The sequence below is a fragment of the Mus caroli genome, unplaced genomic scaffold (assembly GCF_978045245.1).
Source record: "Mus caroli unplaced genomic scaffold, Mus_caroli_1 scaffold_3, whole genome shotgun sequence".
NCBI classification, from domain to species: Eukaryota; Metazoa; Chordata; class Mammalia; order Rodentia; family Muridae; genus Mus; species Mus caroli.
In genome coordinates this window covers 66,755,001-66,780,247 of record NW_028227258.1, presented here as the reverse complement: position 1 = coordinate 66,780,247, position 25,247 = coordinate 66,755,001, and the positions used below count along the sequence as shown (strand labels likewise).

At 51.0% G+C, this 25,247-nt stretch overlaps 1 protein-coding gene across 1 annotated transcript in view; it reads left to right on the top strand.

Moving 5' to 3' along the window:
* Window positions 1–3,773: 3,773 nt before the first annotated feature.
* Rorc (RAR related orphan receptor C) overlaps window positions 3,774–25,247 on the top strand; it is a 27,489-nt gene continuing 6,015 nt past the window's right edge. Inside the window, exons 1-10 of the mRNA XM_021157617.3 lie at window positions 3,774–3,891; window positions 5,973–6,002; window positions 18,749–18,834; window positions 19,088–19,229; window positions 20,362–20,868; window positions 21,086–21,207; window positions 22,617–22,749; window positions 22,923–23,030; window positions 23,187–23,297; window positions 24,604–24,713. Coding sequence (XP_021013276.1) covers window positions 3,852–3,891; window positions 5,973–6,002; window positions 18,749–18,834; window positions 19,088–19,229; window positions 20,362–20,868; window positions 21,086–21,207; window positions 22,617–22,749; window positions 22,923–23,030; window positions 23,187–23,297; window positions 24,604–24,713 — 1,389 coding nt within the window. The 5' untranslated portion in view covers window positions 3,774–3,851. The remainder of the gene's footprint in view (window positions 3,892–5,972; window positions 6,003–18,748; window positions 18,835–19,087; window positions 19,230–20,361; window positions 20,869–21,085; window positions 21,208–22,616; window positions 22,750–22,922; window positions 23,031–23,186; window positions 23,298–24,603; window positions 24,714–25,247) is intronic.

Below are 25,247 nucleotides of genomic sequence, written 5' to 3'. Positions count from 1 at the left end.
CCAAGTCATTCTGGGGTGTTGAAGTCTCCCCAAGTCATTCTGGGGTGTTGAAGTCTCCCCAAGTCATTCTGGGGAGTTGAAGTCTCCCCAAGTCATTCTGGGGAGTTGAAGTCTCCCCAAGTCATTCTGGGGAGTTGAAGTCTCCCCAAGTCATTCTGGGGAGTTGAAGTCTCCCCAGGCCTGAAGCTCAAAGAAAGATAGTCTCTACTGCACTGCACGAGGCTCCAGTGAAAGATGGCCCTCTCTGGGCCAAGCCAGCCTCTGCATGCTGCCCAAACCCCAGACATTTCCTTTTTACCTGCTGCCTTGGGTCCTCCCTGGAAGGACAGGACTGTGCTGAGCTTTAAGTGGTTTCTGCGGTTTTAAGGGGTGGGGAGGAAGGGAAAGAAGAGTTGGTGACTGCTCCCCATTTCCAAGCCACCACCACCACCCACCTCCAGGTTGTTTGCCCCCTGCTTTGAGATGCTTTGAGATTCCTGGGCCTGATAAGAGGACTGGGCACGTGGGGTAGAGTGATTCTCTGATCCCTATCAGCCTCTTCCTTGCATAAGAACGTATTTGAGGAGGAAATAGCCCCTGCTCTGCTTTAGAAAGCACTATTCCTACAGAAAAGAACCTTGGTTATAGCAAGCCAGGGGTGGGGAGCTGGAGCTGGAGGGGAGGGGGGGAGGTGGTCCGGCAAGAACCCGGGGCGGGCAGGGGGGAATAATCACCAGAACCTACTCTGAGCTTTACCAGCCCGGTAAATCCCAAGGTCACACTGGATGACACTCACCCTATGGCCACTGTGGGAGGAACAAATAGTTGAAGTTGTTGGAACAGTTCCTCCTGTGGGCGTGATCTCCTGATAGCTGGGAGCACAGAGAACTCCCTGGTGGCAGTATCAGTCTGAATAGGGAACCCCACCCCAAGCACCCCCTCCCCACCCGCCCAATGCTGGAGGCAGGGCCAAAAGCTGGGTAGGATGATGGCTTATGCCTGTAATCCCAGCCCTCAGAAGGCTGAAGGAACTGGATCGCCATGAATGTTCAAGGCCATCTTGGACTACTGAGTGAGATCATCTTAGCAACGCAAAGGAATGAAGGACTCGAATGCTGAAATGAAAGAGTAGCTTAGAAGAAAGCCGCTCTCAAGCCAGGACCCGGTTGCTTCCTGAGCCCTCACAGTCATTCTGACAGTGCCAGGCAGTGTCTGCTACTGCCATACTGTGTGCCATACTGTGTGCCATCTGAAAGCATCCCTAGGACCCTCCACCCTGTGCCTCTAGCTTGAGGGAGGGGTCATCTGGAAGGTCTTAAGACCCATAATCACCAAGAGAAAAGGACCTGGTCAGTGATGCAGGTCTGTAACCCCAGCACACCCAAGGCTGAGGCAGTGTTGTGAGTTGGAGGTCAGCCTAGGAAAATGAGAGGGGGAGGGGGTCAGTACTTAAGAGCTGCTCTTCCAGAAGAACCCAGGTTCAATTCCCAGCATCCAAACAGTGGCTCATAGTCACGTATGACTCCATTTCCAGGACACCTGATATCTTTTTCTTTCCCGCATAGTGAACCAGACACACAAATGGTGCACAAATAAACATGCAGGCAAAATACCCATACTATTAAAAAACGTAAGTGAAAATAAGAAACAAGAACACTAACTAAGGGAGATGGAAGCGAGCTGGTGAGGCACAGAAAACTGAGCAGTGATGGGCAGATAGGAGCACAGAAGAGCAGGAGCGGATAGCTCTGGGATAGAGGCAAGCCATTAAGGTCCCCATCCTTTGAGTGCCCTAACCTTTCCAGAAGCCTCTTTCTGACTCTGTTCCTAGGTAGGGGTGCCATCACTTTGCCTCTTTTCAAAGCTCTCCAGACTGGCATTGTGTTTTGAGAAGAACAGTATACATGGGCCTATTTACCACCAAAGACCGTGAAGTTGGAGATGACCTAGTCAGTGGAGTACTGCCACAAACACACTGGGGTCAAGGGTTTTGGGGGGGGGGGTGTTTTGTTTTTTGTTTTTTAAGATTTATTTATTTTATGTATATGAGCACACTGTCACTCTCTTCAGACACACCAGAAGAGGGCATCAGATCCCATTACAGATGGTTGTGAGCCACCATGTGGGTGCTGGGAATTGAACTCAGGACCTCTGGAAAAGCAGTCAGTACTCTTAACCCCTGAGCCATCTCTGCAGCCCAAGAGTCAAGGTTTAATCCCCCAGAACCCACATCACAAAATGGGTACAGTGGTCGGTAGGTAGGTACTTCTCAACAATGGGGTGGTAGAAACCCTAGTAATCACTTGCCAACCTGGCTAACCAAGATGGTGAGTTCTCCTTTCCATGGGAGACCCTGTCTCAAAAAAAAGGGGGGGGGGGGAGGTAATTGAGGCAGACATCAAATTTTAATCTCTATCCTCCACAGACATGCACGCTTACACGTGTATACACACCCACCTATACATACACACACATATAAGTATACATATAAAGGACTTAGGACTAGTCAAAGCCTTCAAAGGCCCTCAAAAGTCACCCTACACCCTACACTTTTCAGTCTCCCTGGGACAAATCTTTGTCTCTGAGTCTTAGGAGACTCAGCTCCCTAGAGCCCTGGGTGCTACTGGTTGCACAGTGTGAAGCTCCAAGGAGGGCCAACCGTGGAGAATGGAATGCTGGGAGCGAAGGGACAGCTGCCTGCCCTCTCCACGCCAGGTGCCACGTGCACCAGGTGGAGGGAGTGGGCGAGTCACGAGGCCCTGGCGTGGCCGGCTCCTGCCCTGCTGTTTACCAGCTGGAGAAAGCAGGAGGAGGGGCTGGGAGCCTCCTGCTCCCAGCCTGGCCCCTAGCCAGCGGTTGTTGGGTAAGCAGGAAAGCCAGGCACAGCTAATCAAACTCTGGGCAGAGGACATGCCGAACTGAGGCATCCAATATTCACAGAAGTCTTGGCTCTTGGCCCTTCTCAGACTCCAGTGCAGGCCTTTATGTGAACAGAATTACGGGGTCGTGGGGGAGGGGGAAGGGAGAACGGGGAGAAGGAGGGAGGATTCCCTCCTCTCAACTTGTTGATCCAGTGCAGTTGCTCTCTTCTGCTCTCCCTCCTCTACCCCTCACCTCTCAATTTGCTCCTCCTCCTCCTCCTCTTCCTCCTCCTCCTCCACACCTCCCCCCACCACACCAGAAGTATGGGAAGCATCTAGAAGCCTGGAAAATCCAGAGGTGGGCAGCATGGAGTTAGAGAGAGGCAAAGCAGGCATGTGCTGGGGGAACCCAAGCTGCAGGGAAGTACATCTGACCCCCTCCTAGAGATCAGAGTGCACGCGCGCGCGTGTGCACACACACACACACACACACACACACACACTGACTGTCTTTTCACTCTTTCTGCCTCCCTTTCTTGCTATTCTGTCACCTGTCCTAAAAAAAGTCACAGAGACCCAGGTTCAAATCTCAACTCAATCACGAATTGCCCTTGTGAATTCCTGGCAAGTCTTTTCTATTCTGGGCAGAGATCGGTTCATGATTATGAATAATCACTAGTGCCTGTAGGGGGTTATCATGTGGGATTCCAAAAAACAAACAAACAAACAAATTCTGATTTACCTACAAGGCCTGGCAAAAACTTAGCATACAGTAGGTAATTAATAAATATTAGCTCCCTTTCACCTGTTTTTCCTCAAGACTCCAGACACTGGTCCACCGCTCTCTCCCTGAGTCCCCTCCTGTGCCAGGACACTCTGCCAGCCACTCCTTTCCCCTGCCTGCTGACGGGCCAGGTGCTCCCTCCCTCTTCCCTCCTCCCTCCCTTGGGCCCTGCTCCCTGCCCTCCTGGGCAGCCAGGGCAGCAAGGACGGCACCAAGGGAGCTACCCCATGGACAGGGCCCCACAGAGACACCACCGGACATCTCGGGGTAAGAGACCCTAAAGCCCTGCAGACAGGTGGAAGGGACTGTCAGGGGGCTCAGAGGAGGGGAAGGAGGAGAAGAGACTGGGAAAGAAAGAACTGGGGAGAAGAGAGGTGAGCAGAGGGGAGGTGGACTGGCAGACAGAGCAAAACGGTGGGATAGAAACGTAACTGTAGGGGGAACAGGAAGAGGGCCTAGGGTAACAGCAGGAGGAGACCTGGGAAAAGAAGGAAGAGACAGGTTGGAGTGGGGGCAGGAGGGAGGAGCTGTGTTAGGGAGGCTTGATCGAGAGGATGGGAATGGGGCTGGCTCCCAGGTGTGAGCAGGCCCCTCCCTGCCTGCCAAAGAATCCAGGGCAGCAGTGGCTGGAAGGGTGGCTCTCCACCTTCCTATTCATTCACAAGTGGCTGCCGTTCTGGCGCAGGAGCTGGGGGTGGGGGACCTGGGAGAGAAGATGCAGTTGCACCATGCCAGCTGCTCTAGCCCAGCAGTCCCACGCTTTCCTTCAAGCTGGTCCAAGCACGGAGTTTTATCTTTGCTGTGTGAGGCACCTGTGGAGCACAGGAAGGAACGGGAAACAGTCCACCGATGGAGTGAGGAGGGAGCCCTTCAGAACAGGACATCCCCTCTCTCCCATGCTTGTCAGCTGGGAACCTAGAGAGAGTGAAGGACAGAAGTGCCAGCTTCTAGGGCCACTAGAGAAAGGCCCCGGGGTGGGAGTGGGGGTAGGGGCCAACAAGGGGAGTGTCCCCATGCAAGACTGCTCTGAATTGCAAAGCTGGAGGCTGGACAAGGGTGCCACGTCAGGGAGGAAACTGAGTAGGGCCAGACAGGATTAGCAGGGAGGTGGGCATGGCATGAAGCCACACCCTCTCTGGTCAGACCTTCCCCTCCCCCACCCGGGGAACAGGCTACCAGGCCCCATTTACTATCACGGCAATGAAATGCAGGAAGCCTGGCTGCAGAGTGCATCTCCTGGCAGACGGTCAGTGAAGGAGGGACAGGACATGTGTGCCAGGCTTGGACAGCAGAAGGCAAAAAGTAACAGAAAGGAATCAAAGGTTAGGAACATTACAGGCAGGGCTAATGGGCTTTCTGGAACAGAAGACTGGCCCTGGGCACCCTGGATATAGAAAATGGGTTGGGGCCTCTTTTGCCAAGGGCTCCCTCTCTAGGTGTTTCCCAAATACTTACTGCATGCTGATTTCATCCCAGATATGTAAACAGCCCTGTAACTATGCAGTAACTATGACTCTCCCCTCAGCTGCTGCTCCCCTGAACAGCAGAGCATCTCTGTAAACCTCCACGAACCATGGGGTGCCTCCTCCTGTCTGATCTCCACCCAGACCCATCCATGAGCAAAGCAGCAAGGCAAAGGGATCTTCCCTCTGCAGGCTTGTGGGCAGGTGAAGCACAGTGGTGGCCAGAGAGGGTCTATCTGCAGCTCTGCCCTCCTTGTCTTCCTCTTTGCCCACCCTCCCCATGCACTCCCAGCCCCACACCTCTGCAGCTCCCTCTTGCTTTCAGGCACAGATAAGCAACCAAAAGACTGCATTCCCTCTGGGTGCAGAATATTTGTGTACGTCAAATGCACCAGATACTAGAGGGTTCTTGCTGTTCCCCAGAGCAACAAGCTGAGCAAGACAAACAGAGGCTCTGTCTCCAGACAGGCTTACAATCTAGAAGGGATGATGGCATACCTAGGGCAGTTGTCTGTTACGTCAAGTGCCAGGAAACAATGCATAGTGCTGGCTGAGTAAACCCCAGGGCAGGGGACAGGGCATGGGAGGCTGCCCCAGAGGAAAAGAGAGACATCTGAGATCTAGCTAAATGGGGGGGAGGGGGTGGTAAGAGTGTGACATGGGGAAGTCCTGGAGGCAGAGAGGAGCTGGGCACTTTCAGGACCTGGAAGAGGGCCAGTGTGGCCAAAGGGCAAAGTGATGGGCTCTGCCAAGGGGCCCAACTTCTCAGAGGCCAGGTAGTGCTGGGGTAAAAAAGGGGTAGGACAGGAGCCAGGAACTGGGGAAATCTTTGGCTTTCCCCCCAACATCTTCAAGTGTTGACTGATCCCTTCCTTCTCTTTACAGAGCTGCTGGCTGCAAAGAAGACCCACACCTGTGAGTAGGGGTTTGGGCCAAGAAGGTGGCACTGGGTATGGCAAAATTATTCAGTTCAGGAGGCATGAGTGAAAGAACACCCAGGACTGGACAGAATTGGAAGAGTCAGGCTAAGACTGCAAGGCCCAAGAGATAAGGGCCAAAGGAAAAGACTTATAGGCCAGGACAAACAAAAGAAGCCCAAGGGGTGCCAAGTTACAAGCATAGAAAGAAAAGGGGAACTGGGAAAGAGGAGGGCAGGGTGCTGGACAGAGGCTCAGCTGCTGTGCCTGGCCAGGGAGGAGGTGAAGGCTACCCCAGCCTCGGAACTCAGCAGCCACAATAGGAGGCCTGGGAGCGTGCCCAGGGCTTTGTGGTGGCAGAGCCAGGTTTGGTGTTCATCTCTGTGGTTAACACATTCTGAGGTGTGAGCAAGCCTGGAGCGAGGCTCTGCAGAGCTAGAGAGCAGGAAAGCCTTGTCTCTGTAAGAATGAGTGGACAGGGACCCGAAATCCTCAGACTGCAGTGTAGGAGGAAGAGACTAGAGTTCCAGAAGGGCTTCCCAATGGACACTTGCAAGTAAACATCTTGTCTCGGGCCATTGCAGCGCCCCTATCCAGTCACATAGAGAGAAGCTATTCCCCTACAAAATGTGTCCACTCCACCAAAGTCCTCCCCAGGGGTTCGTGCATACCCTCAGCACCTTGGGGGCACTCTGGAAAAGCCACAGCATGGTCATTAAGTTAATAGTGACAATCTTATCAGAGGAGGTCACCTCTACTCTTCCATCACATACTCATTGGTTGCCCACCAATCTATCCCACTACAAAAGCCATCTGCGGCCTTCCTGTCCCAGCATCCCTCCTCCCTGAGCTTGGGGCTCCATCCTCCTGGGGGGTCTGAGCTGCTTGGCTCAGCATAATCCTGATCAGCCTCCTGTGCACTAGCCACAGGGCCCCACGGAAACGCTGAGCAGGGCCCTGGGAGGAAAGCGAGTCAGAATGACGCAGGCAAGCTGGGGGAGGGGACCAGGGACCACACTTGGGGGGAGTAGAGGGGAACTTTTGGAGAGTGGAAACTGGGAGAGACCGAGCCAAGCTTTTAGACCTGCCTCCCATCCTTTAACCCTTACCATGTGTCCTCCTGAGGATCCAGGCTAGTCATTCTCATCCATCCAATGTCCAAATCCCAAGCTTGCAGAGAGAGCTCTTTACTAACCAGAAAGATTGAAGACCTCTCAAGGAGATTGAGCTCCTTGAGTTTTTATTGTCTTGGCCCCAACTCCAGGCCAAGACAATAAAAACTGCCTCCCAAGTGAAATAACCTCAAGAAAGGGGTCCAAGCTGAGAAACCCGGGGGACACACCCAGACCAAGAGGGGACCGAATGACTAAGGGACCAGAAGAGGAACCTCCAAGGCTGAGGTACCCCACAGAGCAGATGGAAAACAAATGATTCCATCAATAAGAAATCTCACACCAACAAAACCTGAAGAGAAACTCAAGTGCCAGGAGACGGGCCAGTCTGAGACACACTCGAAAGCAAACCTGAACCAGAGACCCCCTTCTCTCCCTCCAGTGGATCTGAGTCACTCTACCTGGCCTTAAGTCCTTACTCAACCATTCACTACTGTGTGATCTTGAGCAGGTTACTTAATCTCTCTGTGTTTCGCCTTCCTTGTCTTTGGAATGGTAGTTATCACATAAAGCATTTTATGGGGATTATGAAGTCCACACAGAGCTGAATCATTCCCAACACTGAATTAGGCACTGCTGCTAAGAGGATGAAGATGGTGGTGTCACTATCTGTGTCCCAGACTAGCAGTCTTGCTTCCAAAGGCCTTTCTGAAGGACCAACCCATCCTACAAATCCTACAGAGGGTATTTGCCTGATGATACTGCCGCTATCATTTCCTCGGCCCAGGATAGCATCATGTGTAGGAGGAATTTGGGTGTGGTGAGGGCAGCCTCCCGGTTGTACCACACTGGTTATGGCTGTTGACAGTCCACAGGGTCTCAGTGCCACAAGACACCACCCAAGACAGATTCCTGTTACTTACCTTTGGAATATCCCTACCCCTGATGTCACTTGGTGAAGGGCCTGGGGTACTCAGGAAGAGGGGATTTCGAGCCTGGCCTCTGCCCATGAGCTCCACGAAGCTCCCCAGCTAGAACTCCCCTGGCGAGTGGAAACAGCTTTTACCGCGGCTCTAGCTGTGGTTTTGGAATTTTCCAACGCCCCCTGTGATTGGCTGCCCCGCCCCTCACACCCTGCCCCAGACCCAGATTGGCCACGTGGGGTGCCTGTCATCATACCCAATGCACCTCTGGGGGTTGGGGGGCTGTCACTTGGCCACCTGTGTGGGGCAGAGCTTAAACCCCCCTGCCCAGAAACACTGGGGGAGAGCTTTGTGCAGATCTAAGGACTGAGGCACCCGCTGAGAGGGCTTCACCCCACCTCCACTGCCAGCTGTGTGCTGTCCTGGGCTACCCTACTGAGGAGGACAGGGAGCCAAGTTCTCAGTCATGAGAAGTAAGTGAATGGGGGCATCCGGTCATGGGGGAGCCTGGGTCCTGTCACCATTCCTAGGCCTGCTGAATAGGAGCGTGTCTTGGAGACCGTGCCTCCTTGGCAGGGTGTGTCCCAGTCAAGGTCAAGATCTGCTGGGAGATGGGTGGAGTCCCAAGAGAGTTACTCTTCCCTGGCAGCTTTCTTGGCAGCAATGGTAATCAAATTATTGAGGAGTTCCTGACATGAGTTCTGAAGTCCTGGGAAGACTGAGCATGCCCAAGGGTCCAACCCTTTGATTTACAAAGAGACCAAGACCCAAGAGGGGAGTGCATCACTGAAGAGCTCACCATTAGAGCCTGGGAGCTGGTGGAGTCTGGTAGACATCAGGACCCACAGCTTATATTTCTTGTTCCTAGTGAAGAATTTATCTTTGTGCCTCCAACTGCAGGCACTGCTGTACCCTGAGGCAGGAGTCACAGTAAACTGAGGTCAGCAGGCAGTGGGGATCAGAACTCATCATCTCCCTGATTCCCTAACCTTAAACACACACACACACACGCACACACGCACACACACACACTCATACCAGGACCTGATGGCTAAGTACAATCCAGCTAGGGACTGCTCTGTGTGTGCTGTGTGTATATTTGAGTGTGTGTTTGCATGTGCCTCAGGTGCAGTTGATCATCTATTGCAAGAAGAGTTGGGAGCAGAAAACCTTGGTCTCACTCCTTTCCCTGTTTGAAACCATGGGCCCACAGCTGCTGGTCAGATGTCAGGGGCCCTTTAGGCTTCCAGCTGAGCAATGTCGGGGATCAGATCCTCCCTGCTCATGTAAGGGAAGCCAGAGGACCTCTCAAAGTCCACGGTGAGTGAGGAAAAGGGAAGCCTGTGACCCTGAGGCCTGAGGAAGCCCCAGCTTCAACCTGGGGTCTTTCCACAAGCCACAGAAGGGGAGGCCATACTGAGTCCTGGAAAGGCCCATGGACTGAAAGGCTAGTGAGCAGGTTCTAACACAGGGTCACCTGAGGCAAGCCGCTGATCTCTGGTCTCCAGCCACAAAATAAATGAGTTGACTTTCACAACAAAGCCAAGCATGGGAGTCTCTGAGTTCTAAGAGCCCAAGACCAAAGAGACCCCCTCGTCCCCTAATGGGTGAAAGAGAATAGACCCCTATAGTATACAAGGTCAAGTTGGGATTCCACTTGCATTCATGGGACAGGACTATGGTCCTTGGTGAGACAAGAAGACCAGGAAAAGAACCAAAAGTCCTAGGATGGAGTAGGAGCTGTGGTTCTTTTCTGGCTTCTTCCCCTCCGCAGCAAAAGCTGGCAGATCGATTTCACAGAAACAGCCCCAGGTCAGCCGAAGCAGAGGGCAACAGCACCAATAGTATCTGAGGAATACACTTGGGTAGCTCTGCATTTTATGCACACATGCACACGCGCACGCACACACACACACAACACATGCATACACATAAATATATCCAAGTTTTCTGACCCCTTTGAATCCCAGTTACCACCAACTTGGTCAGAGCAGAGAGGGTTTAGGACCATAACACACCAAAGAGTGAGACCAGAGAAACAAGGAGTAGATGGAACCTAGGAAATAAGCGATGGGTTTGAGGGTCAAGTGGGAAAGGGTCCAGATGGAGCACTACCAGGAGAGTCATAGAGTAAGAAGTCCAGAGACGAAGGGCACAGGTCTTAAAGTACAGACACAGAGGAGGTGAGAAAGAAACATGGCAGACTAGAGGGTGTCTCAGGAAGAAACAAAGCCCCTTCGACCCCTACCTCAGCCAGTCAATGGTGTATGACCTAGCCATCTCACTGTTAGGAGCTAGTCAGTGTGGAATCAGTAGACAGGAAGTCTAGGAATGGGAGGTCACATGCCAGTCCTCTTCCTTGAATACAGCCATGATTATTTGAGCAACAGGCCACAAAGAGCTCCGAGTCCCCAGGGTGTGTGTGTGTGTGTGTGTGTGTGTGTGTGTGTGTGTGTACATTCGGTAGCTGATTCCTTCCTTAGCAATGCTGGAAATCTAACTTGTGCCACAGGCCTTTGTGGCTAGCACTCTCACCCACCGAGCCTTCTCATGGGCCTTTTATTTGGTTTTGTTTGTGACAAAATGTCATAGAATTCAGACTGGCTTTGAACTCGACATACAGCTGAGAATGACCGTGAATTCCTGATCTGCCTGCCTCTGCCTCCCGCGTGCTAGGATTGTAGTATAGAGCATCAGGCCCTGCTCCATCAGCCTTGTTCCTTCCTTGCATCTTTCTCTTTTCCTTTCTTCCCATTCCTACCCAAAATCCTGACTCCCCCAGGCTCAAGATTCTAGGATGTGAAGATCTTCAATCTGTTCCATCGCAATGAATATGTGTCTTGATAACTGCTGTCCCTACCAGGGGCTCACCCACCCCTCCCTCCCCTGCCTCTGTTGCTGACTCAAACCAACAGGGACAGGGACTTTCCCCATGCTGAGTGCTCTCTAAGGAAGATAGCCTGGGGTCTCACTCCTGCCCCGCGATTATTTCCTGGGGTCTAATCTCCACTCCTGCTGCAATGGTGACTCGGCCTCTTCCCTGAGACTTCAAGGCTCAAAGAGTGGAGTTCTCAGTTTGGGAGCAGAACAGAAACAGGCAGAATTTCAGTACCACAGCTAGGTCTTCCTGAGTCTGCGTCCCTCCCAGAGGCAGAGCCAGAGCTCTGGAGGCAGGCAGGCAGGCAGGCAGGCAAGGCTCCCACTCCTCAGAGCTTCTTCCTCCTGGTGATTCATCCCCTTCCCCCATCCCCGGCTTGTTTTCTTTGCGTTCTTTTATTTCCCCTCCTTTCTCCAGTCCCAGACTGTGGGGGTGGTGGGGGCAGCAAGAGGGGGTTTCGAGTGGCTGGCTGACTGGCTTGCTTTCGTGGCTTTGCAAAACCTGTCTCTCCCTCGCCCACCTGAGTTTTAGAGTCACTAGTTTTTCAGTTCTGAGATCAGGTATGTCAGTAGAAAATTCCATGAGGGCTTGCCTGGTTGGGGACATGCCTGGCAGGTAAATCAGTGGTTCCTGGCCCTGTGGTGGCACCCACCACCTGGGTTTCCAGCAGAAACTGGAGGAACTGAGAACTAAGGAAGGTGGGAGGCTGATGACAGGTTGTGGCACATAGGGGACCACTGGCTGGAGCTGTGGTCTTAGTGAGTAGAGAAGGGGCCTAAGCTGAGAGATGCATTTTCTTTCTCATTCAGCCATTCACTCACTGATGCAAAGAAAGACCCAACAAGGGGCAACCTAGCCCATACCCCCAAGGAGCTGTGGACTTCCAGAGGAGCCCTGGGTCAGGAGCTCTGCTGGGGTGCACGGGTCATGTGACCTTGGCTCTAGAGAAGTAGATAAAGGGTGCATGGGCCGGCCAGGACCACTGAGGGAAGCTAGGCCCGAGGAATGGTATCTGTCTGTAGGTTTATCTGTCTGTCTCTCTACCTATCTACCTATCTATGTATCATCTATGTCTCATCTGTCTGTCTGTCTATATTTTTGTACGAGGCATGAGTCCTGGTTTATTCCTAACCTAGCCTATCATTACCCTTGTTTCACACTTGATCATTTTGCAGCCAATGACCTTGCTCCATTACTCTCTTTTAGTATACTTGGGCATCTGCATCTCATCCTCCAAGGGGATACAGCTTAATGACTGAGGACTCTGACTCCAGTTACCAAAATCTGAATGTAAACTCCTTGCTTGCCTTTTCCTGGCTGTATAGACTCGGTCTAGTCACTCTCTAGGCCTCAGTTTTTTAATCTGTAAAATGGGGACAATACTAACAGACCCTACTTTACAGAAGTGTTCTGATCATTAAAAGTATATGTAAAGAATCCTAAGGACAATGTGATGGTACTGCAGGACCTTGCCTTGCAATCTTGGCAACTTGAATTCACTCTCCAGAACCCATGAGAAGGCAGAAGGAAAGAACGGATTTCCCAGAGTTATCCTCTGACCTCCACATGTAAGCTGTGGCATTTGTGCCCACATGTATAGCATGCACACATGTAGTATAATAATTCATAAATTATTTTTTAAAGGAAGCTGAGTGTGGTGGTTCCATAATCCCAGCACATGGTGGTGGGGGGGGGGGGCTGAAGCGGGAAGATCTTGCATTTCAGGCCAGCCTGAGTACGCAGTGAGACCCTGTTTAAAAGAAGGGCTGGGGGGCAGTGGGGCAGCTCAGTGTGAAAAGGTATTGCTGTCAAGTTTGATAACCTGAGTGCAGTGCCCAGGCCTCACATGGAAGAAGGCGAGCACCAACCCTAGAAGCTGTCCTCTGACCTCCACACACTCACCGTGCTGTGTGGCTCATGTGCAGGCATAATTAATAAGTGAATGTAAAAAACAAAATTTAGCCAGGCGGTGGTGGCGCACACCTTTAGTCCCAGCACTTGGGAGGCAGAGGCAGGCGGATTTCTAAGTTCGATGCCAGCCTGGTCTACAAAGTGAGTGCCAGGACAGCCAGGGCTACACAGAGAAACCTTGTCTCGAAAAAAAACAAACAAAAAACAACAACAAAAACAATTTAGTTGAGGCGGGGGAATAGCTGTCCTTTCACTCTGCTCCCTTTGCCCCATGGGCTGGTGGGCAGTGACCCCTGAGGAAAGGGAAGACCCACACATGAGACCTTGGATTGTGTCCCCCAGCACAACACACACACACACACATACTGTAAAGCCTGGCATACACTAAAAATTCAGGCAGTGTCTACATCTTTTGTTATTCTTCTTTCTTATTCAGTATCAGCTGGAAAGCAGGAAAAGAGGAACAGAAGAGAGCCCTAGCATGCCTCTACCTGAACCATTCCTTCCCTGAAACTGGGGCTTCTGGAGTGAGACCCTCCTGGGCTGCAGCCCGTCTCCGTTCCAACCACTTCCTCTCTGTGGCTAGGCACCTGGTCAGGACCCAGGGCCCAGCTCTGGATATAGTCAAAATGCACTATCAATGAATCTTGCAGCTGTGAGCAGCGTGAGATTAGAGGAGGTTGGGGGCAGAAGTGGCTTGCTTCTACCGTATTTCTCCTCCCTGGAGGCTCTAAGGTGCTCCTTGCAGAGCGTTTCAGGGCAAAAGCAATCCAAAGGAGAGTCACTTTTGCTTTCCAGGGCTGCAACATAATTATAGTTTTTACATCACATCCGTAGGGAGGATGCAGAGATAAACTCAGTGAGCTGACCTGTATAAGGAATGGGCTTGGGAAGAGATTATCAAACCTACCTTGACACCTTGGGAGGAGCAGCCTGGCACAAAAGCAGCAAAGAGACTAAAATTTTTCTATGCCAAGTATAGTCTGAAGGCAAAGAATCGCTGTCCTGGAGTGCATTATAAGTGTAGACTTTCTGAGCCCTGCCTTGGGCTGCTTGAACAAAGATCTTCGTTTTGTTGTTGTTGTTGATGTTGTTGTTGTTTTGTGGTACTGGGCCATGGAACTCAGAACATGTGTATACTAGGCAAGCCCTCCACTACTGAGCTACTGCTGTAGCTATATTTTAACAAGACCAGGTCCTATATTTTAACAAGACCTCCAGGTTCTCTTTTTTTGAAAGACAAAAGACTAGAGTTGCTAGGTGGGTGCCTCCTGCACCAGGCATTTCTGCTTTTGTAAGAATAAAGACAGAGGGTTTGGTTGTCTTTTTTTTTTTTTTTTTTTCGGTTTTTTGAGACAGAGTTTCTCTGTATAGCCCTGGCTGTCCTGGAACTCACTTTGTAGACCAGGCTGGCCTCGAACTCATAAATCTGCCTGCCTCTGCCTCCCGAGTGCTGGGATTAAAGGTCTGTGCCACCACTGCCCAGCTGGTCGTCATTTTTAAAACAGGGTCTCAAACTATACGCCAGGCTGGCCTGAAACTCATGATAACCCACCTGTCCCAGCTTTCTGAATGTTGAGATTTCCCAGCTTGAGGGTTTTCTTTGTGATAACCTTCAGGAGAAAGGCACAATGAGAGAACTGTAAGACACAAAAATCCTAAGAAAGCAAACAGTTTGGCTGCTGTGGGAGCCATGGGGCTTGGGCTGACCTGAAGGCTCCTGACCTTTGATTGGCTCCAGTTCCTGGCACCGTTGGGCCCTGAGATGGTAAGTTCCTGGCAGACTAGGCTCCCAGGCAACAGTTTGAGTAATCCTGTGATTACTCAGCACCCCCTCCCCAAGCGGGGTTCCCATCACCTGCTGTTCAGGGTCTGAGTCTTGAAGCTTTGCTGTGGAAGATATTTCTCCGCTCCTCTCATGCTGACTTCCCTACCAGCCCTTCCCCTCCTTCCTTCCCCAGGTGTCTGTCTCTCTCTGACTTTGTTTGTCTGTCTCTGTTTGTCTCTATCTTCCCCCCACCACACACACACACACACACACACACACACACACACACACATACACACACACACACACACACATACACACGCCCCGCTGGTACTTTCTTTGATATTTAAGTGTTTAGGGTGGATGGTACTGAACAGGGTGAAGGTGTAGGGAAGGAGAACTAGAGACAGGCAAGAAGCTTGGTCATGTGGAGGATTGAGCACAGGACCAGGACCAGGAGGGGTTTCCCTCGATTTCAGTTGTCTCTCCTTTGCTATAACTATTTTCCCCCAGTCCTGAACCTCTCAGTCTCCCCGTTTCTTGTGCTTGTCTCATTGTAGACCACTGCTTTGGATTGGCGATGGGAAGATAGAAGAGGGGCTACGCTGGTAGCTGGGGTCCAGGGCTCCCCAGCCCCCAAGCTCCCAGTTCTTGACTGGTCATCTCTTATGAGATGGCAGGGTCTTATTCACACTGTGGTAAGGTTCCTGGGTTAGGACCAGCAATGGGTCAGGTATGGGGCAGGAGGTATGACTGGGGTCATCCATGTGGTCAGTGTACACACGCACACGGATGTGGCTCTTGGAGAAGGGAAGAGGTAGGGAGGCCTGTGGTTGCCTGCTAGGCCAGGGCCTGAGTTCCCACCGTGGCTTGGCCTAATCTCCCTACCACTTGCTTTTCTGGGTGACCTATGTTGGTTTCCCCCTCTCTGGTCTTAGGGCCACTGAAGAGTGATATACCACAGAGTACAGAGGAGGTGTTGGGTAGGAGCAAAGGCTGTGGACCCAAGTGTTACTGCCAGGCTGCCATTCCCATGGATTTGCTTTGTCTCAGACAGTAATACCCTGCCCTGTAGTGCTCTGCCTCTCCACGGTGCTCCCTGTACTCTCTTGAATCATGCCGTGTGACCTATACCACAGGCAATGTTGCTTTCACCGTCATTTGCTGCCAAGGGAACTGAGGTTGAGAGTGACTGGAAGTGTATGTGCCCCCACATTTTCCACCCCTCTTCCAGGCACCCAGGTCCCCTCCTGTTCTCTCTTCCCCACCAAGCATTCAAACCAGCTTGTAACTTACAGGAAGCCATTGAACAGAGCATTTGATACCTGGTGGCTGGAGCTTACTATGCAGTTGGTGGGTAGAAAGTATGTTTGGAGGTAGGACAAAGAGCTGAGTTTTAATGGAAGGATTTCAGGCACTCATATGGCCAATCCCTTAAAGAGACAGCTACTTAATCTGACCCAGCTCTGGGCTGGCTTGAGAAGGTCATAGTTTAAGGATGATGGAATACTTTGGGAAGTGATGGGCAAATCATGGTCTAACCACTCCACATCAGCAGACCTATGTGTGGTTATAGATTTTGGACATGTCTCACATAGCCCAGGTTAGCCTTGAACTCGTGATGTAGCCAAGGAAAATATAGAACTCTTGATTGTCTTGCTTCTACCTCTTAAATGCTGGAATTACAGAGATGTACAGCCCCGTCCAGCTAGCAGGCTCTCATGTGACAGACGCTAGGCACAGGCTGGACATGAGATCCTATGTGAGTTTGCTCTCCATGAGGCACTTCCTCTGTCCCTAGGGTGGGAGACAGGTCACAGATGAGATGGGACTGTTACTCTAGATCTCTTTTCTAGCCTGCTTCAGCTCTCGACTGTCCACTCAGGGAAATCCAGAGGTCAGTCAGTGATTGGGAGAAGAGCCAGCTCCCCCACTCCTACCCTACCCCTCCATCCCCTAGTCTTTGGACTTGATGAAAAGATCTGGGTTGGCTGGGACCCCAAGCTTTACCTAGCTGCTGTCCCTTCTCCCTCCCCTCCCAAGTCCCCAAAGAACTGCAGATTGAACCTGGGGCTTCATGCATGCTGCTCTACCACAGAGCTAAGTCCTAGCTCTTTTTCAGTTTGTTTGTTTGTTTGTTTGTTTGTTTGTTTGTTTGTTTTTCAAGACAGGCTTTCTCTGTGTAGCCCTGGCTATCCTGGAACTCAATTTGCAGACCAGGCTGGCCTCAAACTCAGAGAGTTCCACCTGCCTCTGCCCCCTGAGTGCTGGGGTGAAAGGCCACCAGGCCCGGCTCCTCTAGCTCCCTTTTTTTTTTTTTAAGAAATTAAGAGACGATTTATTTTTTATTTTTTATTTTTTATTATTATTTTTTTTTTTTTTTTTTTTTTTTGGTTTTTCGAGACAGGGTTTCTCTGTGTAGCCCTGGCTGTCCAGGAACTCACTTTGTAGACCAGGCTGGCCTCGAACTCAGAAATCCACCTGCCTCTGCCTCCCGAGTGCTGGGATTAAAGGCGTGTGCCACCACGCCCGGCTTCTAGCTCCCTTTTAAGAAGTGCTGAATGAAGATCTCTTGATGTGTCTTGACATGCTGCAGAAAGCTGTAGGCACTAACAGGAGTAAGACCGAATAAAGGAAATCAACCTGGGACCAGCAGCAGGCCACAGCAAAGAGTGATCAGGCAGTACTTAGAACGAGTCCAGTGGAAGTCAAGATTTGTTGTTTGTCTTTTTTTTTATTTTGTTTTTTGTTTGGTTGGTTTTGACTTTTGAGACAGGGCTTCTCTGTGTAGCGTTGGCTGTTCAGGAACTAGCTCTATAGACCAGGCTAGCCTCAAACTCACAGAGATCCGTCTACTTCTGCCTCCTGACTGGTGAGATAAAAGGTATGTGCCACCACTGTTGCCTTGGACATTAGTGTCCAGGAAGCAAGCTCTACCCAACAAATGTGTGTATGTGCACTGGTACAGACAATATACCGCCAATCCTCAGGCCACATAGACCAACCTACCTTCTTTTCTTCCTTCCTTCCTTCCTTCCTTCCTTCCTTCCTTCCTTCCTTCCTCCCTTCCTTCCTTCTTGAGTAGTGCTGGCTAGCCTGGATCTTGATATGTAGATCAGGCAAGCCTTGAACTCAAAGTGATCTACCTACCTCTGCCTGCCTAGTCCTAGGATTCAAGGCACATGACATCATTTCAACAAGCCACATATACTTTTCTTCTGTGCACACACACACACACACACACACACACACACTCACTCAAGTATGCCTCCAAACATGTCAAGAACATAACAGATAATGAACTGTTCAAGAGAGTGGGGTTGTAGACCTGGCACTCAAACAAACTAGCTGTGTGAGCCTGTGCTAGGTAGTTAGGTCTTCATCTGTGAGGAGAACAGGTGGATGGAGTGTGCTTTAATCTCAGCCAGTTTTAACAGTCGTGTTCTGTGCTCATACAGCTAGACACAGATGCCTTTGTACATCCTCTTACACACTTACACACAGAGCATTACTTTGTCTTGATTCTGGGATCATCAGTCTGGAAATCTTATTTGAGCTTTTAGACAATCATCAAAGTTGGGTTGAACCCTTCTCTAGATTCCATCTGTTTCTTTCTAGTCTCTCTGTACCCGCTGTGTTGGTTCCCCTCAGTTCCTGTCCCTGTGTAGCCTTCACTTTCCTCCAAGAGTGACTAACATCTCTGTCTACTGCCCAGTGGCTGTGCCCCATACTCTGTTCTGGGAGCCAAACTTCAGTGGGGGGAAGGAGACAAAATGGAAGCCCCCTGGGCGGGAAGCAGGTGTTATGAAGCAGTAAGGCCTCCTCTGGCCCTATACAGGATGAGAGGAGGGCACTGAAGATGTTCAACTTGAAGGACTGAGCAGGTGGCCTCTTTGCAGCTGCTCTCTGTCTCCATAAAAGCTGATACAACTCCCAGCTGCTTTGTGAACAAAACACAGCCTCCTCAGACCCAATGCTGAGAATCATTTACACTTTACTTCCCCTTCCATAATGCAAGAGGGCGTGTTGGAGCTCACTGAAGAAGGGGGGGGGGGGGCGGGCACCATACACCTGCGTCTGCAGCCCAGGCTCATGGTAGTAAAATCCAAAAAAAAAAACCATTATGGGCTAGCTTCTCTTTCTCTATTCCAGCACAAATTGAAGTGATCCCTTGCAAAATCTGTGGGGACAAGTCATCTGGGATCCACTACGGGGTTATCACCTGTGAGGGGTGCAAGGTGAGTTGTACGCATTTGTCTGCATACATGCACTTGGCTGTTTCAGCGGTCTCCCCAGGGTCAGGAACAGGAGGGAGGAGGAGGACCTAGTCTCAATGTAGGAATGTGATCACAGGGGCCATCACAATTATACAGTGGAGGTTCGGGGACTTTGGTGGATGTAGAAATTCTTAGGACCAGTGCACATTAATTGGAAGTCCCTGGGACCACCTCAAGCTCGGCGAGGGTGGGATAAGCAGTTTCTGTTTCCCAGGGCTTCTTCCGCCGCAGCCAGCAGTGTAATGTGGCCTACTCCTGCACGCGTCAGCAGAACTGCCCCATTGACCGAACCAGCCGCAACCGATGCCAGCATTGCCGCCTGCAGAAGTGCCTGGCTCTGGGCATGTCCCGAGATGGTGAGGATGTGGGGATAGCCCCCAAGAGTCCCTGTACTCTCCAGAGACATCCTGGCTCTTACCAGAGTTGGCTTGCAAAAACAGCCTGTCAGGGGCCTCTTTCTGTTCTTCCACCCACAGCCCTTTGTCCTGTCTTTTTGAGGGTCCTCAAGGCTCTTCAGCCTCTACTCCAGGCTCTGCTCCAGAAGACCTTTACCAGCATCATCTTAGTACTCTTGTCCCTTCTTCCTCTAATGAGTTCTCTTCATTCTTCTTTATCCTGGCCTAGTTCCTATCCAGTTCCCACACTGTTACCTCCTGCCTTGTTTAGCTCCATCTCCCTCCTGAGTAACTATCCTTAGGCATAGGATTGTGGCAAGGAACACCATCCGAGTTGGCTTGAGAATAACCCAGAAGGTGGGGGAATCAAGTGTGGTGTTCCTAGAGCCATATCCACCTCCTCACCCACCGTCTTCACCACAGAAGGAGCCTTGGGTGGAGTGGGGGGCATGAGGTGAGGAAGACCCAGAAGGAGCCTGTCAGCACTTTTCAGTGCTCAAAATAACAAAGCGAAAGGAAACATGCAGGGGTGCAAAGGGGCAGGCGGGGCGAAGGGCTGTGCCCCCACACCTGGGAGGGGTTGGGGGAGTGAAAAGGCAGGAAAGAGAGAGCAGAAGAGGATGTTCAGAAGCAAGCCACCAGAGCCTGGGTTGGGCTGTGGTGAGTATCTAGGTCACCAGGGAGCCTGCAGGCCTGACCACAGGGAAACCTGTGTTCGCAGCCCTTCTCTTCCTCCAACCCTCCCAGACAGGCAAGCTGACCCCAATACAGCTTGAGGCCCTCTACTCGACCCCCACCTCAGCCCTAGTCTCAGGAGACTCGACTCCCCGGCCCAAGCTCATTGCTTGAGTTCTGCACTATTAGCATCTAGTCTAGAGCTAAAAGCATTTTGCTGGGGAGATAGAAATGCTGGTGGAACAGATCCTAAAGAGAGCAGAGTCAGGCATGAAAGGAGCAGGGAGCCTAAGCTCCCCAAAAGAAAGCTCATAGACAGAGCTGGGGAAATGGAGCATGGAGTCAGATTCATGTGCCTGTTGCCCTGTCTTGTCCTGTGTTCTCTTACCTCCTGTACTGATTCCTGAACCTTCTTCAGCTGTCAAGTTTGGCCGAATGTCCAAGAAGCAGAGGGACAGTCTACATGCAGAAGTGCAGAAACAACTGCAACAGCAGCAGCAACAGGAACAAGTGGCCAAGACTCCTCCAGCTGGGAGCCGTGGAGCAGACACACTTACATACACTTTAGGGCTCTCAGATGGGCAGCTACCACTGGGTGCCTCACCTGACCTACCTGAGGCCTCTGCTTGTCCCCCTGGCCTCCTGAGAGCCTCAGGCTCTGGCCCACCATATTCCAATACCTTGGCCAAAACAGAGGTCCAGGGGGCCTCCTGCCACCTTGAGTATAGTCCAGAACGAGGCAAAGCTGAAGGCAGAGACAGCATCTATAGCACTGACGGCCAACTTACTCTTGGAAGATGTGGACTTCGTTTTGAGGAAACCAGGCATCCTGAACTTGGGGAACCAGAACAGGGTCCAGACAGCCACTGCAGTCCCAGTTTCTGCAGTGCCCCAGAGGCACCATATGCTTCTCTGACAGACATAGGTGAGCATCTGGGAAGGGTGAGGGCAGTGAAAATGAGACAAGAACTTCCTCCAGCGCAGCGCCCATGTAATCAAGCATTAGTCCTAAGGAATTAGGGATCCTGGACAAAAAGCCAAGGGAGGAGGCAGAGCAAAGGAGGCCAGGCAGAGGCCCTCTTTATGAACTTTGGGGTGGGACCTGACTGATATCTAGCTGTGCCTTCGTCTTCTGGCCCCAGAGTACCTGGTACAGAATGTCTGCAAGTCCTTCCGAGAGACATGCCAGCTGCGACTGGAGGACCTTCTACGGCAGCGCACCAACCTCTTCTCACGGGAGGAGGTGATCAGCTACCAGAGGAAGGTAAGGGCAAGAGACACGAGGGAAGGGAGGGCACCACCACACACACACACTCACACACACACACACACACACACACACACACACACTGGAAGAGCCCAGAGATGGCGACTTTCACTGGTATGGGGGTAGTAATAAGGTATCACAGGCTGGCTAACAGGTCTGACTGTCTGTATCCAGGCAGCGAGATGACTATTTCTGTAGCTCCTGCTTATTGAGATTTCACCTAGTTAGCAACCTACATCCTCTTCCACCCAGACCTTGCCACACTGCCTTTCATCCTCCATCAGTAACTGATGCTAATCAGTATCTGAGGGTCATTTACTGGACACCCTTTGCTGTCAGGCATTGTAATAGAAGCTTTGTGAGCTGCTGTCTGTGAACTACAAGTGTCTAAAGATAGTGGTAAATGTGGCCCACTGCAAAATCATGAGTTGGTTTTTGGTTGGTTGGTTGTTGGTTGGATGTTGTTGGTTGGTTATGGTTGGTTGTTGGTTGGTTGTTGGTTGTTGGTTGGTTTGGCTGGTTCCAAGACAAGGTTTCGCTGTGTAGCCCTGGCTGTTCTGGAACTTACTTGGTCGACCAGGCTGGCCTCAAACTCAGAGATTCACCTGCCTCTGCCTCCTGAGTGCTGGAACTCAACGTGTGCACTACCACCACCCAGCTCTAAAATGTGAGATTTTTAGAAACTTGATTCTCAGGTATAAACTTTGTAGATAACTATGTCAAGTTACAGTGTCAGAGGCTAGACACACCTGTGAGATCATCCTCAGCCCGTCGAACAACTGGCCTCTGAGAACAGAATTTACACTGAGGGAGAAGTACTGAAGATCACACAGAGATGGCTCCACAGTGTCTGCTACCCCTTCTGTCACAGTCTGACAGTACCAGAGGCTCTGAAGTCAGCTGGCACTTCACATTTGCACCTCTCAGCTGCTGAGACCCTCTTCAGGAGGAGCAGTAATTAACAATGTGTACACTGTTTGCAGGTGAAACTGTATTATGTATGGTTTCCCTTTCTCCACAACAGCTATCACTGTGCAGGAAAGCCATCGCCTCCTATCTGGAGCCACTCCCTGGGAATCTGGGAAGCTCTCTGGCAACCTTTTCTCTCCCATAGCAGAACCCTAATACCTAGTATTGAATGGACTTCACGAGAGACCAGGTTATCAGGGAGAAAGGAGTTTGAAGTTAAGAAATTAGAAGTTTTCAACCCTTATATAAGTCTCTGGGATTCCTTGTACTGAGCTGGGGATAGTAGTAACTGTAACCCACTGTCAGGAACTGACCCTGGCTACATTTGTGCTAATAGGCTCCATGGTTGACAATGTGGAAATATACAACTCATACCCTGAAGTTTATGGGGTGCAGGGGGTTGGGGGGATCACAGGTCTCCTCCTCTATCCCCGCAGTCAATGTGGGAGATGTGGGAGCGCTGTGCCCACCACCTCACTGAGGCCATTCAGTATGTGGTGGAGTTTGCCAAGCGGCTTTCAGGCTTCATGGAGCTCTGCCAGAATGACCAGATCATACTACTGAAAGCAGGTGCGCAGGGATTGGCAGGCCCTGGGGGTGTGGGTGGAGCATGGGCTGGGGATGGAAGGACAGACCCAGAGCCAAGTGGAAGGAGGTGACTTAAGGAAATCAAGACACTAAGGGCTTAACAAGACACTGGTTCTGCTTAACATGGCCTACCCATCTTTCTCCCCTTTATCCAGGAGCAATGGAAGTCGTCCTAGTCAGAATGTGCAGGGCCTACAACGCCAACAACCACACAGTCTTTTTTGAAGGCAAATACGGTGGTGTGGAGCTGTTTCGAGCCTTGGGTGAGGGCAGTGGGAATTGAGAAAGTCCTGATGCCAATCCTATCACAAGCCTCTCTACATGGTTGTTTGCCCCCTGCTCTAAACACCCAAGAGTGGCGTCCTTGGGGGGGGGGGGGGCAGCTACCATACTTACTCTCTTCATCTCCACTCCGGCAGGCTGCAGTGAGCTCATCAGCTCCATATTCGACTTTTCCCACTTCCTCAGCGCCCTGTGTTTTTCTGAGGATGAGATTGCCCTCTACACGGCCCTGGTTCTCATCAATGCCAGTGAGTGTGGCTGGGTATGGGAGCGGGCACTCGTGGCTGAGACACAGCAGCTAATGGAGAACCTAGGCCTTTGGATGTGACTAATGGGAGGCTGCTTGAAATAAGGAAATGAGCTCTATCCCGTGCTTCTGTAAAATATAACAGACTAAAGTATGCAGAGAAACCTTAAGGCAGGGCGAGGGCAGCATACAGTGGGGCAGTGGGAGCATGGAGAAGGGAGGTTGGAAGGAAATGAGCCACTTCCCCAATAGATGTTAACCTACTGGCCAGTGTAGGGCAGTGGCTCCTTTACAGCACACATGGGAATCACCTAGGGAGCTTTAAGGACTAATTGAGTCGCTGGGTCCCACGTCCAGATTTTGATGTAACTCATCTAGGCTGCACCCAAAATTTAACAGCCACCTCCAGATTGAGCCACTAAGATTGAGAATGACCACTTGATGTGAGCTCATTTTGAGACAGAATGCCTATATTGGCACTAGAGCTCTGGGTCCAAGCAGCTGAACGATAAATATTCAGAGGACCTAGGGGAGTGGGCCTGCTGCTCTGGGTTGGTTAATGACCATGCAAGCCTTCCAGCTCTACTAACATGACTTTAAGCTAGAAGCAAGACTTCTAGCAAAGGAAAAGGTAGCTTAGGGGTTGAAAGAGAGCCACTGAGTACTTTAGAGTCCTTGGTGTCTACCTGAAGCGCTTCAGGAAGGTCACCTCTCTGAGTCACTCCTGTAGGAATGAGGAAGCTCTCTTCTAACATTTTACTTCCATGATAGAAATCTAGTGCCTGACATTGAATAAACTACATGAAAGGCAGGTTACCAGGGACAAGGTAGCTAAAAGTTAGGAGATTAAAATTTAGTTAAGGCTTGTATGGTCGTTAACCAACCCAGAGCAGCAGGCCCACTCCCCTAGGTCTTATGAATATTTATTATCATTCAGCTGCTTGGACCCAGAGCTCTACTGCCATTATAGGCATTCTGTCCCAAAATGAGCTCACATCAAGTAGTCATTCTCAATCTTAGAATGTCTCCCCACCCCTTTCATCCCTGCCCAGTTTCCCTAGTAGTTAGCTCGACAGGCCTAGAGTCATACAGTTTGCTGTAATCAAACCAGTATACACATGTGTGCACATATGCACGGGGGTGGGGGTGGGGAGAGACAGAGAGACAGAGAAACAGAGTGACAGAGACAGAGGCAGAAAGAGACGAAGACAGATTCTCTTCAAAAAGATACATGACACCATTTTGTTGGTCACGACTGTCTTTGCTGTTTCTGTTTCACTCTGGTCCCATCCCATCCCTTCCTTCAGACCGTCCTGGGCTCCAAGAGAAGAGGAGAGTAGAGCATCTGCAATACAATTTGGAGCTGGCTTTCCATCATCATCTCTGCAAGACTCATCGACAAGGCCTCCTAGCCAAGGTAGGAGCAGTCCACAGGGTAGAAGAGACTAGGCCCACTGCCAGTTGTGTGACATCAGGGCCAGGGTCTTCGGGTGCAGAGGAAGGAGTGCTGCTGTGCTGGGCTATGTCAGCATTTGCAGCAGCTGTGGGCCCTGCTGGAGCATCTGTTTCCATGTACGAAGGGATGGAAAGTTAGTGTGGAGTTAGAAGAGACCTCCAGGGAACAATTCAGTTTAATATAGCTGACACTTACCCAGCACCTGCTTATACAAGGAACTGTGGAAAGCTACAGAGATGCAGTTCTTGTCCCCACTAAGATATTCTAACCTCTTAAAAAGAGACTTGTGTACCTTCTAATATAATGCTAATGTGGGGTAGAATGTGTGATATTTTAACAGTGAGGTTAACAAAGTGCTTTCAGTGCTATCTCTTATCCTAATGGCAAGCCAGTTAAAATAGGGCAGGTGTTATTCCTGTAGCAATAAAGTGACTCCAGTGACACATATTAATTGATAACACAAATCTTAATCCCAGAGCTCTCTCAACAACATCC